Genomic DNA, 12128 nt, shown 5'->3' with positions numbered 1-12128 from the left:
TGCGACAGGCTCTCATCAGAGCGCCTGGTGATGAGGAGGGAACCCTGAGATTGGTTCTTTTTGTCCCCTGTCCAGCATCTTCCAGGTGCTGGCCCCCCGCCCCCACCCCAGAAACAAGCTTTCCTGTGCATTGCACAGCCTTCCTGTGTCACATCGTGATTCCTAAGAAAACTCAGCCGTCACTGCTGAGTTTGGGAGGGAATTGGCTGGAAGCAGGAGCCCCCCAGCGGGTGGGCGGCCCAGGTCCGGGCAGGAGACAGGAGGCTGACCTTCGAGAACACCTCTGCTGGGACGTGGTGAGCCTGGTCCATGGGCGCCATTGACAATCTGGGTTCTTGCTCAAGAGGCCAAGGCGCTGCACCTGCAGGCCCCGAGGGCTCCGAGGCAGGTCCCAGCTCCCTGGGGCCCAGGTGCGCACTAGGGCGCCATCTCCGTGACCCTCCCCTGCCTCCTTGGGGAACCTCCATCCAGAATGCGGTTTTCGGAAGTCGGTGGCATTTGGTTCTGAGTTCATTTCCGTCTCTGACGGCTTCCTCGCTCCTCTGTGGCCACGGCTAACCTTCAGCCCCACCCTCGGGTGGTCCGTGGAGAGAGGCAGGCAGGACCAGGTGATTTCCACTTAATGTTGCGAGGGGCCTTTCTGGCAATTCCAGCCTGTCATCACCGCTGAGTTCTAATGAAGATAAAGTCTTTCCTTTCACAAAGGGGAAGCCCCGTGAGCTCAGCGCAGGTCAGGTTTCCACCTGCCTCTCCCGGACACACTTATCAGGCAGCACTGCCCTAATTGTGTTCTCTTTCTCCCGCCCCTCCTTTGTCTCCCCCCCCCCCCCCTCCCCCGTTTTGGATGTTTGGAAACTGCAGATCTCTGTCTGGAAACAAGATCAAGTCGGTGGCTAAGAGAGCATTCTCCGGGCTGGACAACCTGGAACACCTGTGAGTACCTGGACAGACCTTCCCTACCCGGCCACCAAGTGCGGCTCAGGAGCCGCTGGCCACTTAACCACAGTTATAAGCCGAGACGCAGGCGATCAGAAACGCCAGCTGCTTCCTTCTCGTTAAAAGTCAGCTTCAGCTCTGGCCTTTATTTGCCTGTGCCAGGAGCAGTTGCACTGCACACGGCCCGGGGTGAGCTCCCAGTTAATACAGTCGGCGATGGATAAGTCCCCTCCATCTCCTGCCCTGCCCCAGCCCGGCCCGGCCCCTCCACACTCCAGGGCCGGGCCCGGCCCAGCCTGGCATCTCCGCTGCAGTGGCTTCAGAGAGCTTCGCGGGAGGTTTTCTCCTCGTGGTTCCGAGGAGGGTGGCTCCAGGGCTGGATTCTCAGTGCGTCTTGCCTGTGGTCCAGGCTGACCTGTTGGAGAGGTCTGCCTGTTGGGTGGTGAGCAGGCCTCTCCTGGCTCTCGCTCCCCTGAAGGCTGGCTTGGTTCCAGAGTTAGTCCCCGTGCTCCTGCCCATCTCTGTGAAAAGAGCACGGACAGTGGAATCGGGGCCGGACACGGGTCTGCTCCCACCGAGGCTCCCTGCACAGCCAGGCTGTCCTGAAACCCCGAGCCCCTGGCTCAGATGCCTAGAAGGTGCCCGGCGCTCTCTGCCTCACTAAAGAGTGTTCTTTTGCAGGAACCTTGGCGAGAATGCGATCAGGTCTGTCCAGTTTGATGCCTTTGTGAAGATGAAGAACCTCAAAGAGCTGTGAGTACCTGGGGTTCTGGGCCCCCGTTAGCACCAGCAGTTTCAGAGCAAGAAATGCCTTATTTGGATTGTGCCTCATCTTATGTAATAGTTGTTATCACTTACCGTTGTGTTTAAGTTAAATTTCCTTTTACAAAGATTCCCTGTGGGGTTACTCTGGACCAGGGGTAAGCACACCACATTCCAGCGGTTTCCGTCTCTGGGTGCCATGGGGTCTGTCTGGGCGGTGCAGACTGGCTGTAGCGGGCGGCGGCCGTAAATAGTGTGTGAGATGGGCGGGGCCGGGTGCCAGGCAGCTGGGTTTAGAAGAGATGGCCCGGCTGTGCGTGACCAGCGCTGCTCTAAGTCACGGGACACGAGCTCTCTAGACCATGCAGTCAGCCCTTAATTAGGACAGGGACATGATTTCAACTTCTGGGTTTGCTTAAAACGAAGGGTCTGTGTCGAGCGGCTGCTTAAAGGATGTGGGCTGTGAGCAGGGCAGAGGTTACTGTGGGACGTCCGGGTCCAAGGCCCCTGGAGTTCACGGTGTGGTGCTGCGCTGTGGGCTGTCGTCGTAGGCCCATGGGTGACGGCGAGAGCTCACCTGTGTCCTGTCTGTGGCAAAGGAGCTGGTCTCGGGATCTGGGCGGCGGTTCCCACGTTCGTTCCTTCTTCCTGCGCAGAAATCTGGTGCTGTGGCCAGTAAGTCCTGGCCGCCACGTTGGTTCCCTGAGGTGTGGCTGTGGTTCTCACAGGAGGACCGCTGGGGGCCTAGATTGCAGGCGGGCAGGCAGGGGCGTAGGGAACAGAGCGGGAGCAGGCCCTGGCGACACCCTCGTGGTGTGACTTGACTGTGAGGTTCCAGTCCGTCCAGTAGGCGCTTTTCAGAGTGTCCTATGTTCGAGCGGGAGTGCGTGGGAGGATGGGCACACGGACAGAGGTGTGACGTGGCACATAGAGCCGGGCGTTGATTGTAAAGTCTAAGCCAGTGATGGCGAACCTATGACACGCGTGTCAGCACTGACACGCGTAGCCATTTCTGATGACACGCGGCCGCATGCCGAGGATGAAACATTTGCTGCTCCTGAGGATGAAACACTTGCGACTAGAGTCTTGGAGTTAGTTTTTTTCCTCAAAGTGACACACTACCCGAGTTATGCTCAGTTTTTTGGCAAAGTTTGACACACCAAGCTCAAAAGGTTGCCCATCACTGGTCTAAGCGGTGAGTACGTGAGTGTTTATGTTACATTTCTTCTAACCTTTCTGTTTTTGAAACTTTTCAACTATAATATTAAAAATATCTAAGTAAGTGGGAAGAGGATATTTGAGAGAAAGGGAAGGACAGGGAGATAAGATGTCCCTTTTGGCCTTCTAAACATCCCGGTTTCCTGAGACAGTGTTCTCGTTGGAAGCAGCTAGACCCTTCCAGGTGCGGGACGCGGCCTTCCCACCCCCGCATCTGCGGGCCGGAGGCACAGCTTGGCCCTCTGCCTGCGTTCCCATCAGTCGCTGTGTGGACCAGCTGTGCCTGGCCCTGGGCCCAGCCTTCTGCTGGGGAAACGAATTCCACTTGGTCATTTTCTTCCCCATCAGATGAAGGCAGGTTGTACTGTGCGCTTAGTCATCCTCTGGGTAAATTTCCACAGTGATGATGAGAAACACACTGAGCTGGAGTCAGGAAATGCACGAGGGAGCCGCGGAACAGAGCGTTGGGCCGGCTGGCGGCGGCCGCCGAGGACGCTGGCGAGGCTGCGCTTGGAGTTGGGGCGGTAGGCGTTCAGTGTGCAGGGCCTCGGGTCGCTGGCAGGGTCCTTGTCCAGTCTCAGCCCAGCCTTTCTTTGCAGCAACTCGTGTGTGTGGACGGAGGCCAGGGCCCAGCGCCCCGCCCCCGTCCTGTCGGTCCTTCGGAAAGCTCTCTCTCCGCCGAGCGCGGTGGTTTTTGCGGCCTGGGCTCCCGAGGGGGCTTCATTGTGGAGGATGGGGAAATCCTCGGGATGGGATGCAGGGCCAGCAAAGATGCTGAGTGTGTGGTGTGAGGCTTGACCCTTTCCACACACGTCTCTCACCCAGGACGATGTCCCAGTTCGTTCCTGTGGCTCAGATGGAATCTGTCCCGTCCCCCACGGGTGCCGAGCGCCGCACAGGGAAGGCCCAGAGTCTGGCTGGACGTTCGTGTCCGAGCACCAGGCTTTCCTGCTGCTTGAGAGGAAGGGGCGGCACCCAGATTCCCGCCCTGGGGTGACCCCTGAGCTTCTGTCAGGGAGCGCTTCCCTCTGCTCAATGCCAGGCCGTTGACTCTTCAGCAGAACAGCCCCCCGAGGTCTAAGCACAGAGCCACCTGCCCACCAAGTAAAGATCAAAGCTAATGCTGATTTGAAGGTTTGACCCGGGCAAGCGTCGCACTTATAATGGCTTTGAGGCAATTGTTCTGTCTTTAAAAAGATACTTCCCCATGTCAGCTTAGTCAGCGAAGATGCCCAGCTAACCGGGGGAGGCAGGAGCGGGCGGGAAGCGAAGGTGTAACGTGGCTTACCGGCTTCAGCGTCGCTCCCTGGCTGTGACCAGGCCCCGACTCCTCGCAGCCAGAGGGAAACAAGGGAGCACCGGCGCTGGCCTGGCTGCTTCGTGTGGCATCTGAGGAAGATGGTGGGTGAGACGGAGGCTGATGGCATGATGTTGGCCCATGTGACGCTTGGAGTTTCCAGGCACGCGTGTCCTGGGGACGGTGTGTGACCAGGAGCCCCGGCGTCTCCTGGGCCCCTGAGACCCTGGGTTGGCTTATCTTCGAGTGACTCCTCAGGAAGGAATGTCCAGAGATGGCGATTCCGATTTCTGTTTAAAAGCGGATCCTCAATTGCTGAGAAATGAAAATGAAAATATTCTCTGTTTTGGTTGGAGCCTCACAAAACCAAAGTGGCGCATTCCCATGCCCCGGCAGCGCGGTGAGCTCAGCCCTTTGGGCGCGGGGCCGGGGGCCTCCCTGGTGCTGGTGCAGAGGCGCAGGCGGACGGGAGCGTGGGCCAGGCCGCCCTCCGAGGAAACACGCAGCCCTGCCACCGACAAGGAACAGGCGTGTAGGGGTGGCGCCTCCGCAGAGTCGGTGCAGCACCGAGACCGCGGTCCCAGGCCCCCTGGCGGCTCCCTCGTTCACCAGGAGCCCTGCTCTCTGAGGCCGGAGCGTGAGCGTGGCTGTCGGGGGACGTGTCTGAACGCGGCTGGTGCTGTGCACGTGGCCCTCGGGCCCGCGTGTCAGCGTCACCCCGAGCGTGTTAGGTGCCGGGTCATGGGTCCACCCAGCCTCCGCAGCCGGAAGCTGCGTTTTATCGGCATCTCCAGGTAGATGGCCTGTGGCTGCAGAGGGACCGGGAGGGAACGGCAGAAGCTGACCAGGCGACGGGTCGCGGTTGCGCTGAGAGCATTTCTGTTTCTCTTGCAGCCGCATCAGCAGCGAGAGCTTCCTGTGTGACTGCCAGCTGCGGTGGTTGCCCCCATGGCTGCTGGGCCGGACGCTGCAGGCCTCCGTGGCCGCCACCTGCGCCCACCCGGAGGCGCTGCGGGGCCGGAGCATCTTCTCGGTGCCCCCGGAGAGTTTCGTGTGCGGTAAGCGCGGCTGCGGTCGTCTCCCGTGCCGGGCGCGGAGCCAGGAGCTCGTCAGGGCTGGTTCCTGTGACCAGAGCGAAGCCCAGCGTGGTTCCCATCGCCGCCGGGTGCTGCTTGCCTCCCACTGAAACCACACGTGGTATTTACGGCCAGGCCGCCTCCTGATGTGGTTCTTGGAGTCCACGCTTGAGGCGGAAGGGAGTGGGGTGGTTCAGTTACAAACCAGAGGAATCAGTTACAGGAAGATGGGCTGTTATTTCAGGAGGGCTCTGGTGCCCGGTGTGCTGTGGATTTGCTGTGTCTGGGGCTGGGTTTTAATGTGTTTCTTTCCAACCCCAAGAATGAAAGGTTAAATGCAGGAAGAACGAGTCCCAGGAGAACACGCGCTGTAGTAAAAATAATTCCTTAATGTTGACTTGCCCTCTTGCTGTTTCTCAAACCACTGAATCTGCACTTGTAGCTTGAAATTCTTTTTCCTTCTGATTGTTGGAACGCAGCTCTTGCCTTTGGCCCAGGGGTGGTTGGGCTCCAGCGCAGATAGGAATAATGCAGTGGCCAGGGAGACGTGGTCCGAGAATGACCACTTGTGAGCTGTTCCTGGTCTGTGCTCTGAGCAGGAGCGAGGCGAGGGGGAGGGGGGGCATCTTGGGGGGTCCCCCAGGCCTGCTTGGATCAGCTGGGCCAGCATGAGTCCAGCTGCCTCCATCGGTCCTCCCCGTCTGCCTGAGCTCTGGTCTCTGCTCTGGTGATCATAACCAGGAGCACCCCTAGTGATATGGGGGCCCCTGTGGGCTACTTCTTGGTCCTACTTTGTGCGCACAGCCATAGCCGTGTGCCTCCCCCCACCTTTCTCCCCATCAGTCCAGTACAGCCTTAAAGACCCTGCCAGCTTGGTAGCAGCTTCTCTTCCTCAGTCTTCCGAGAGCTCCCTGCAGAAGGTGGGGTGCACGTCGCTCCCTCCCCGGGGGCAGGTGGCTGTGTGCCTAGTGCTCCTCAGGGTCTGGTCCTTAGGACACCAGAATGGTCAGAGCTCTCTGCCCTCTCCCTTTCCTTTCCCTTTGTATGTCACATGTTCTGGGTTGTAGCACCTCTTACCCCTTGGGCTCCCACCCAGGCGTCATCAGGTGTGGGTGGGAGCCATGGAAACACTGGCAGGGAGCAAAGGTGCAAGCTCTGTGCTAGTCTCCCATTCCTTTTTTATACAATTGAGATGTGAGCATCACACCCACTAGAGGCATCGCAGGAATCAGTTCAGATAACAAGTGAGGGTGCGGGTGAGGAGAGGGAGCCCCCTGCATGCAGGTGGGAGGGAAGTGGTGCAGCCGCTTGGAGACGGTCTGTCGGTTCCTCAAACAACCGAACAGCAATTCTACTCTTAGCTCCCTGCTCGGGAGAGATGGAAACGGACGTCCGCACGAACACCTGTGCACGCAGGTTCACAGCAACAGTACTCGGAACAGCCGAAAAGCGGAACCAACCAGTGCCCGCCCGGGGATGGGTGGGTAGATACAATGCAGCGTAGCCACGCAGGGGAATGGCATTGGGCCATGAAAGGGAGCCACTCATACAACACAGATGAACCTCACAAAAGACCATGTGTAGGACTGTAGGATTGCAGTCACATAAATAGGAAAACCAGTACAGGTGGCAAGCAGATTAGTGGTTGCGAAGACTGGGAGGGACGGTGGGAGAAGGGATGGTAGCCAACAGGTGTGGGGTTTCTTTTGGAGGTGGTGAAAATGTGTTTAAAATGGACTGTGATGACGGTTGTACATATTTGTGAATGTACTGAAAACCATGGAATTATATACTTTAAACAGGTGAATTCCATTTCAATAAAGCTGTTTTTTAAAAGATAAATAGAATTTTTATACCATAAAGTTCACCCCTGTAAAGTGTACAATTCAGTGGTTTTTAGAATATTGAGAAGTTGTGTAACCCTCACTATTCATTCTAAAAGGTGTTCATCACCCCTAACTGTGCTCCATGTCCCCGGCCCCGCAGCCGCCGCTCTGCTTCCAGCTCTGAGTTTTATGTGTTCTTGATGTTTCATGTCAATGGAGCCTTACAACATGTGGTCTTTTGTGCCTGGCTTTTTTCATAGCATAATTTTTTAGCATGTATCAGTTCTTCATTCTTACAAATGGCTGAATAATCCATTGTATGGATATACATGTCATTTACCCATTATCAATGATGGACATTTAGGATGTTCCTCTTTTTGGTTATTGTAAATAATGCTGCTATGAATGTTTGTGTCCAAGTTTTGTGTGAATTCTTTTGGGCACGTAAGTAGGAGTGGGATTTCTGGGGCATATGGCAACTCTGTTTACTTTTTGAGGAACTGCCAGCTGTTTTCCAAAGTGGCTGCATCATTTCATAGCCACCAACAATGTGTGAGGGTTTCGATTTTTCCACATCCTTGTCAGCATTTGTTACATCTTAATTTATCTATAACTAGAGGCCCAGTGCATGATTGAATCGTGCACGTGTAGGGTCCCCTACACGCTTTCGCTTTCGATCACGGGGGAGCTGGGTGCCTATCCGCTGGTGCACCAGGCCTTTCAGAAGCCTCCGGCATGGCGAAGGCTTCTGAAAGTCCTGGTGCCTGAGCGGACAGGCACCCAGCTCCCCCGCTTTTGATGGTCCGCGGTGGGACGTGAGCTTGCTGCCCCAGAGGCCCCTTCTGTGCCGCAGCACAGCCATGGCGCAGACGCTGAGCTCGAGCCGCCGCTGGCGACGCGAGCTCAGCGTCCCACCGGCCCAATTGGCCACCCCGAGTACCGCCCCTCCCCCCCCCCGTGCCTCCTGGCCAAACATGGGCATAGCGAAGGTACGGTCAATTTGCATATTTGTCTATTATTAGGTAGGATAGTTGATGTGAAGTGAATTCTCAGTGTGGGTTTTCTTTTTTTTTTTTTTTTTGCACTATATATTTTTTTAATTCTCACTCGAGGATATGTTTTTCATTGATTTTAGAGAGGTGGGGGGTGGGGAGAAAGAAACACCGATGAGTTGCCTCCTGCACATGCCTCAACGGGGGATTGAACCCACAACCTGAGTATGTGCCCTGACCAGGAATCGAACCCACCCCCTTTCAGTGTACAGGACGATACTCCAACCAACAACCACACTGGCCAGAGCTCATTGTGGTTTTGATTTGCATTTCCCTAATGACTGATGTTGATCATGTTTTCATATGCTTATTGAACACACACATATAATCTGCTTTGGAATAATGGCTATTCAGATCCTAGGCTTATGTTTTAATTGGGCCATTTGTCTTTTTATTGAAAAGTTCTTTATATATCAAGATACTAGACCCTCATCAGATATATGATTTGCCAATATTTTATCCCAACCTGTGCATTATTTTTCATTTTTTGATGGGTGAGGCACAAAAGTTTTAAATTTTGATAAAGTCCAGTTTCTCTATTTTTTCTTCTGTCATTTCTACTTTTGATGTCATATCTAAGAAACTATTGCCTAAGACAAGGTCACAAAGACCTAAAGACTTTTATGATTTTAGTTGCCACACAGACCTCCACTTTGGTTTTTTTGAAGACTATTTTGACTATTGTGGTTCTCTTGCATTTCCCTATAAAGTTTTGGATCAGCTTGTCAATCTGCAATCGACACAACTGGCAGTTTGAAATAGGGATTCCATTGAACCTGTACATTAATTTGGGGAGTATTGCTGTCTTAATATTAATTCATGAAGATGGGATGGCTTTTCGTGTGTGGTTTTGTTGTTGTTTTGTAGCTCTTCTGTAATTTCTTCCAGTGGTGTTTTGTGGTTTTCATTGTACACTTTATAAAAATTCTTTCTGGAGCTATTTTAAATGGTATTCTTGATTTCATTTTTAAAGTTTCATTGTTAGAGCATAGAAATGCAATTGAATTTGATATGTTGATCTTGTATCCTGCAACTGTGTTGAAATAATTTATTAGTTCCAATAGTTTTTCAGTAAATTCCTTAGGTTTTCTTTATATGTGATCATCATGCCATTTGGAAAAATATAGTTTTATTTCTTTTCCAATCTGGAAGAGAAGTATTTTATTTATTTATTTTTGCCTAATTGCTCTGGCTAGAACCTCCAGTACATTACTGAGTAGAAGTGGTGAGGGTAGACATCCTTGTCTTTTTTTCTGCTCTTAGGGGAAAACATTCAGTCTTTCATCATTAAGTCTGATGTTAGCTGTGGATTTTTCTTAGATGACCTTTATCAAGTTGTGGACATTCCCTTCTAATTATAATTTGTTCATAAAAACATTTCAGCTTTTCTCATGAGAGGGTGTTGGGTTTTGCAAGATGCTTTTTTTTTTTTTTGCACCTGTTGATGCGATCAGGTGGGTTTGACCTTTATTTTTTTTGAAATGGTGTAATACCTTGATTTGTGGATGTTAAACCAACCTTGTATTTCTGGGATAAATCCAGCTTGTTCATGCTGTATGATTCTTTTTACATGTTGTGGGATTTGTTTTGCTAGTATATTTGTTGAGGATTTTGTTGTTTTCACTTGTAAAGGTCTATAGTTTTTTGTTTTTAGTGATGTTTTTGTCTGGTTTGTTAACAGATAAAATACTTGCCTCGGAGAATGGCGTTGGGAAGTGTTCCCTCCTAATACATTTCTGGGGAAGAGTTTATAAAGATCGGTGCTAATTCGCCTTTAAATGTTTGGTAAAGCTCAATAGCAGTGCCTTTTAGGCCTGGGCTTTTCTTTGTGGGAAGTTTGTAAATTATTAATCCAGTCTGTTTACTTGTTAGAACGATTCAAATTATACATTTCTTCTCCAGTCACTTTTGGTAGCTTGTGTCTTTCTCAGAATTTGTGCATTTCAAACTGGTTGTCTAATTTGTGAGCAGTTATTCATAGTAGCCCCCTGTATTCTTGTTCATTGCTGTGAAGGTGGTAGTAATGTCCCTTCTTTAATTCCAAATTCTGAGTCTTCTCTTTTCTGCTCCTACCCTTTCATCTCAGCCTGAATGATTTCCTTTTGTATTTCTTGTAAAGTAGGTCTGGTAGCAATGAATTGTCTCAGGTTTTTTGTTTTTTTCTAAACCTGAGAATGCTTTACTTTCGCCTTCATTTTTGAAAGGATGGTTTTGCCGGATGTAGGATTCTTATTTGGCATTCTCTCTTTCAGTACTTTGGCTATTCTTTCCGCTGCCTTTGACCTCCGTGGTTCTGGTGAGAGATTAGCTGTCACTGTTACTGAGGTCCCTTGTGTGTGATGAGTTGCTGTTCTTGCTGCTTTCAAGATTCTCTGTTGGCAGCTTGACTGTGATGCACCTGGGTGTGGTCTCTGAATTTATTCTATTTGGAATTTGCTGAGCTTCTTGGATGTGTAGATGCATGTTTTTCACCAACTATGGAAAGTTTGGGGCCATTATTTCTTCAAATACTCTTTCCGTTCCTTTTCTTTCTTCTTCATAAACTCCCATCATTTGCATGTTATTATGCTTCATGCTATCCCACAGGCCTCTGTGGCTCTCTTCATTCTTCCTTTGTTTACATTTCTCAGACTGGATTATCTCAATTGACCTGTTTCAAGTTTACTGACTCTTCTGCCCACTTAGCTTGGCTCTTGAGCCCTTCTAGTGAGTTTTCCATTTCAGTTATTGTACTTTTAAACTCCACACTTAGATTTGGTTCATGTTTGCAATCTATATGTCTTTATTGGTATTCTTTATTTGGTGGGAAAGTATTTGCATACTTTCCTTTAATTTTCTTAGACCTGGTTTCCTTTAGTTCTTTGAACATATTTACAAAGCCCATTTAACCCTTTGCACTCGCTTGCTTTTTTCTCGATTCCTTTATTCTACTCGGGATTTAATTTTTTAAATACCTCAAATTTTACAAAGCGCGGCAGTAGAATAAAAAACGAGTTTCTTTTCATACAAACTTATTTATTTGGATTTTTTTTATATTTCAAATTATTGATACATTCAAAGAGTAATTTTAATCTCTATACTTTTTCATGGTGTGATATTTTTTGAAACATTCACCCACATGAAGACCTGGTTTACATTCACATGTTTCGCAAATATAAATCGTCTCTCTTCTTCCTCCTTTGATTTTTCTGTTAGAACAAACAACACAATCTTTGTGTTTTTTGTTAGGGTGAGGTGTGATTATATGGAGCTTTCCATCTAAACGTTGCTCTAAGTTAGTGGATAATAATCTACCCCTGGAAGTTAGTGTACTGGTCTAACCTTTTCCACGTGACTGATGTGTCTTAGAAACAAATAGCCTTTGAAGATGCCACTGGTGAAGCTTAGGTGGTGGCATCAGTTGAGACGGCATTTACATTTTACTTGTCCTTTCATGCTAATGAAAACAAGAAAAGATACTGGAAAAATAGACAAAAACCCCCTCCCCCCCCCCCCCCCCGCGGTGAAGCTATGTGTCGAGTGTGGCTCGACATACGAGCTGTTACCGATGCTAACCGTGTCGAGTCACACTCGACATCCGAGTGCAAAAGGTTAAGGTCTTTCTTTACTAAAGCCAAGAGCTTCCTTGAGGACATTGTCTGTTGACTTTTTTCTCCTGTTTCTTTGTGTGTTTTGTAGTTTTTTGTTGAAAACCGAACATTTAAAATAATGTGAATCCGTGTTCCTCTCTCCCCCCAGGGTTTACTGTTGTCCTGTTAATTAGTTTCTTTGTTCAGTGACTTTCTGGACGGACGTTATAAAGCCTGTTCCGCAGCCACTGGAGTCTCTCCCTGGTTACATCCTTGTCACGTCAGCCAGGAAGTCTCCGCCCTTTGCGCAGCATCACTCCCTGTTTGCACGGATCCTGTTAGGGCCGGCTGCAGGCGAGGAACTGGGCCTCCAGGCACATGCGTTCTCGGTC

General features: G+C 50.7%; 1 protein-coding gene across 2 annotated transcripts in view; it reads left to right on the top strand.

Moving 5' to 3' along the window:
• Nucleotides 1-12128, top strand: part of LRIG1 (leucine rich repeats and immunoglobulin like domains 1) — a 126476-nt gene that overhangs the window by 83481 nt on the left and 30867 nt on the right. For both annotated transcript variants that reach the window (XM_054708185.1, XM_054708184.1), the window contains exons 10-12: nucleotides 862-933; nucleotides 1618-1689; nucleotides 5108-5271. In XM_054708185.1, the coding sequence (XP_054564160.1) occupies nucleotides 862-933; nucleotides 1618-1689; nucleotides 5108-5271 (308 nt within the window). The remainder of the gene's footprint in view (nucleotides 1-861; nucleotides 934-1617; nucleotides 1690-5107; nucleotides 5272-12128) is intronic.

This window comes from Eptesicus fuscus, chromosome 18 (assembly GCF_027574615.1).
Source record: "Eptesicus fuscus isolate TK198812 chromosome 18, DD_ASM_mEF_20220401, whole genome shotgun sequence".
Lineage (NCBI taxonomy): Eukaryota > Metazoa > Chordata > Mammalia > Chiroptera > Vespertilionidae > Eptesicus > Eptesicus fuscus.
The sequence above is the reverse complement of the archived record's forward strand: the minus strand, read 5'-3'. Positions and strand labels throughout refer to the sequence as shown.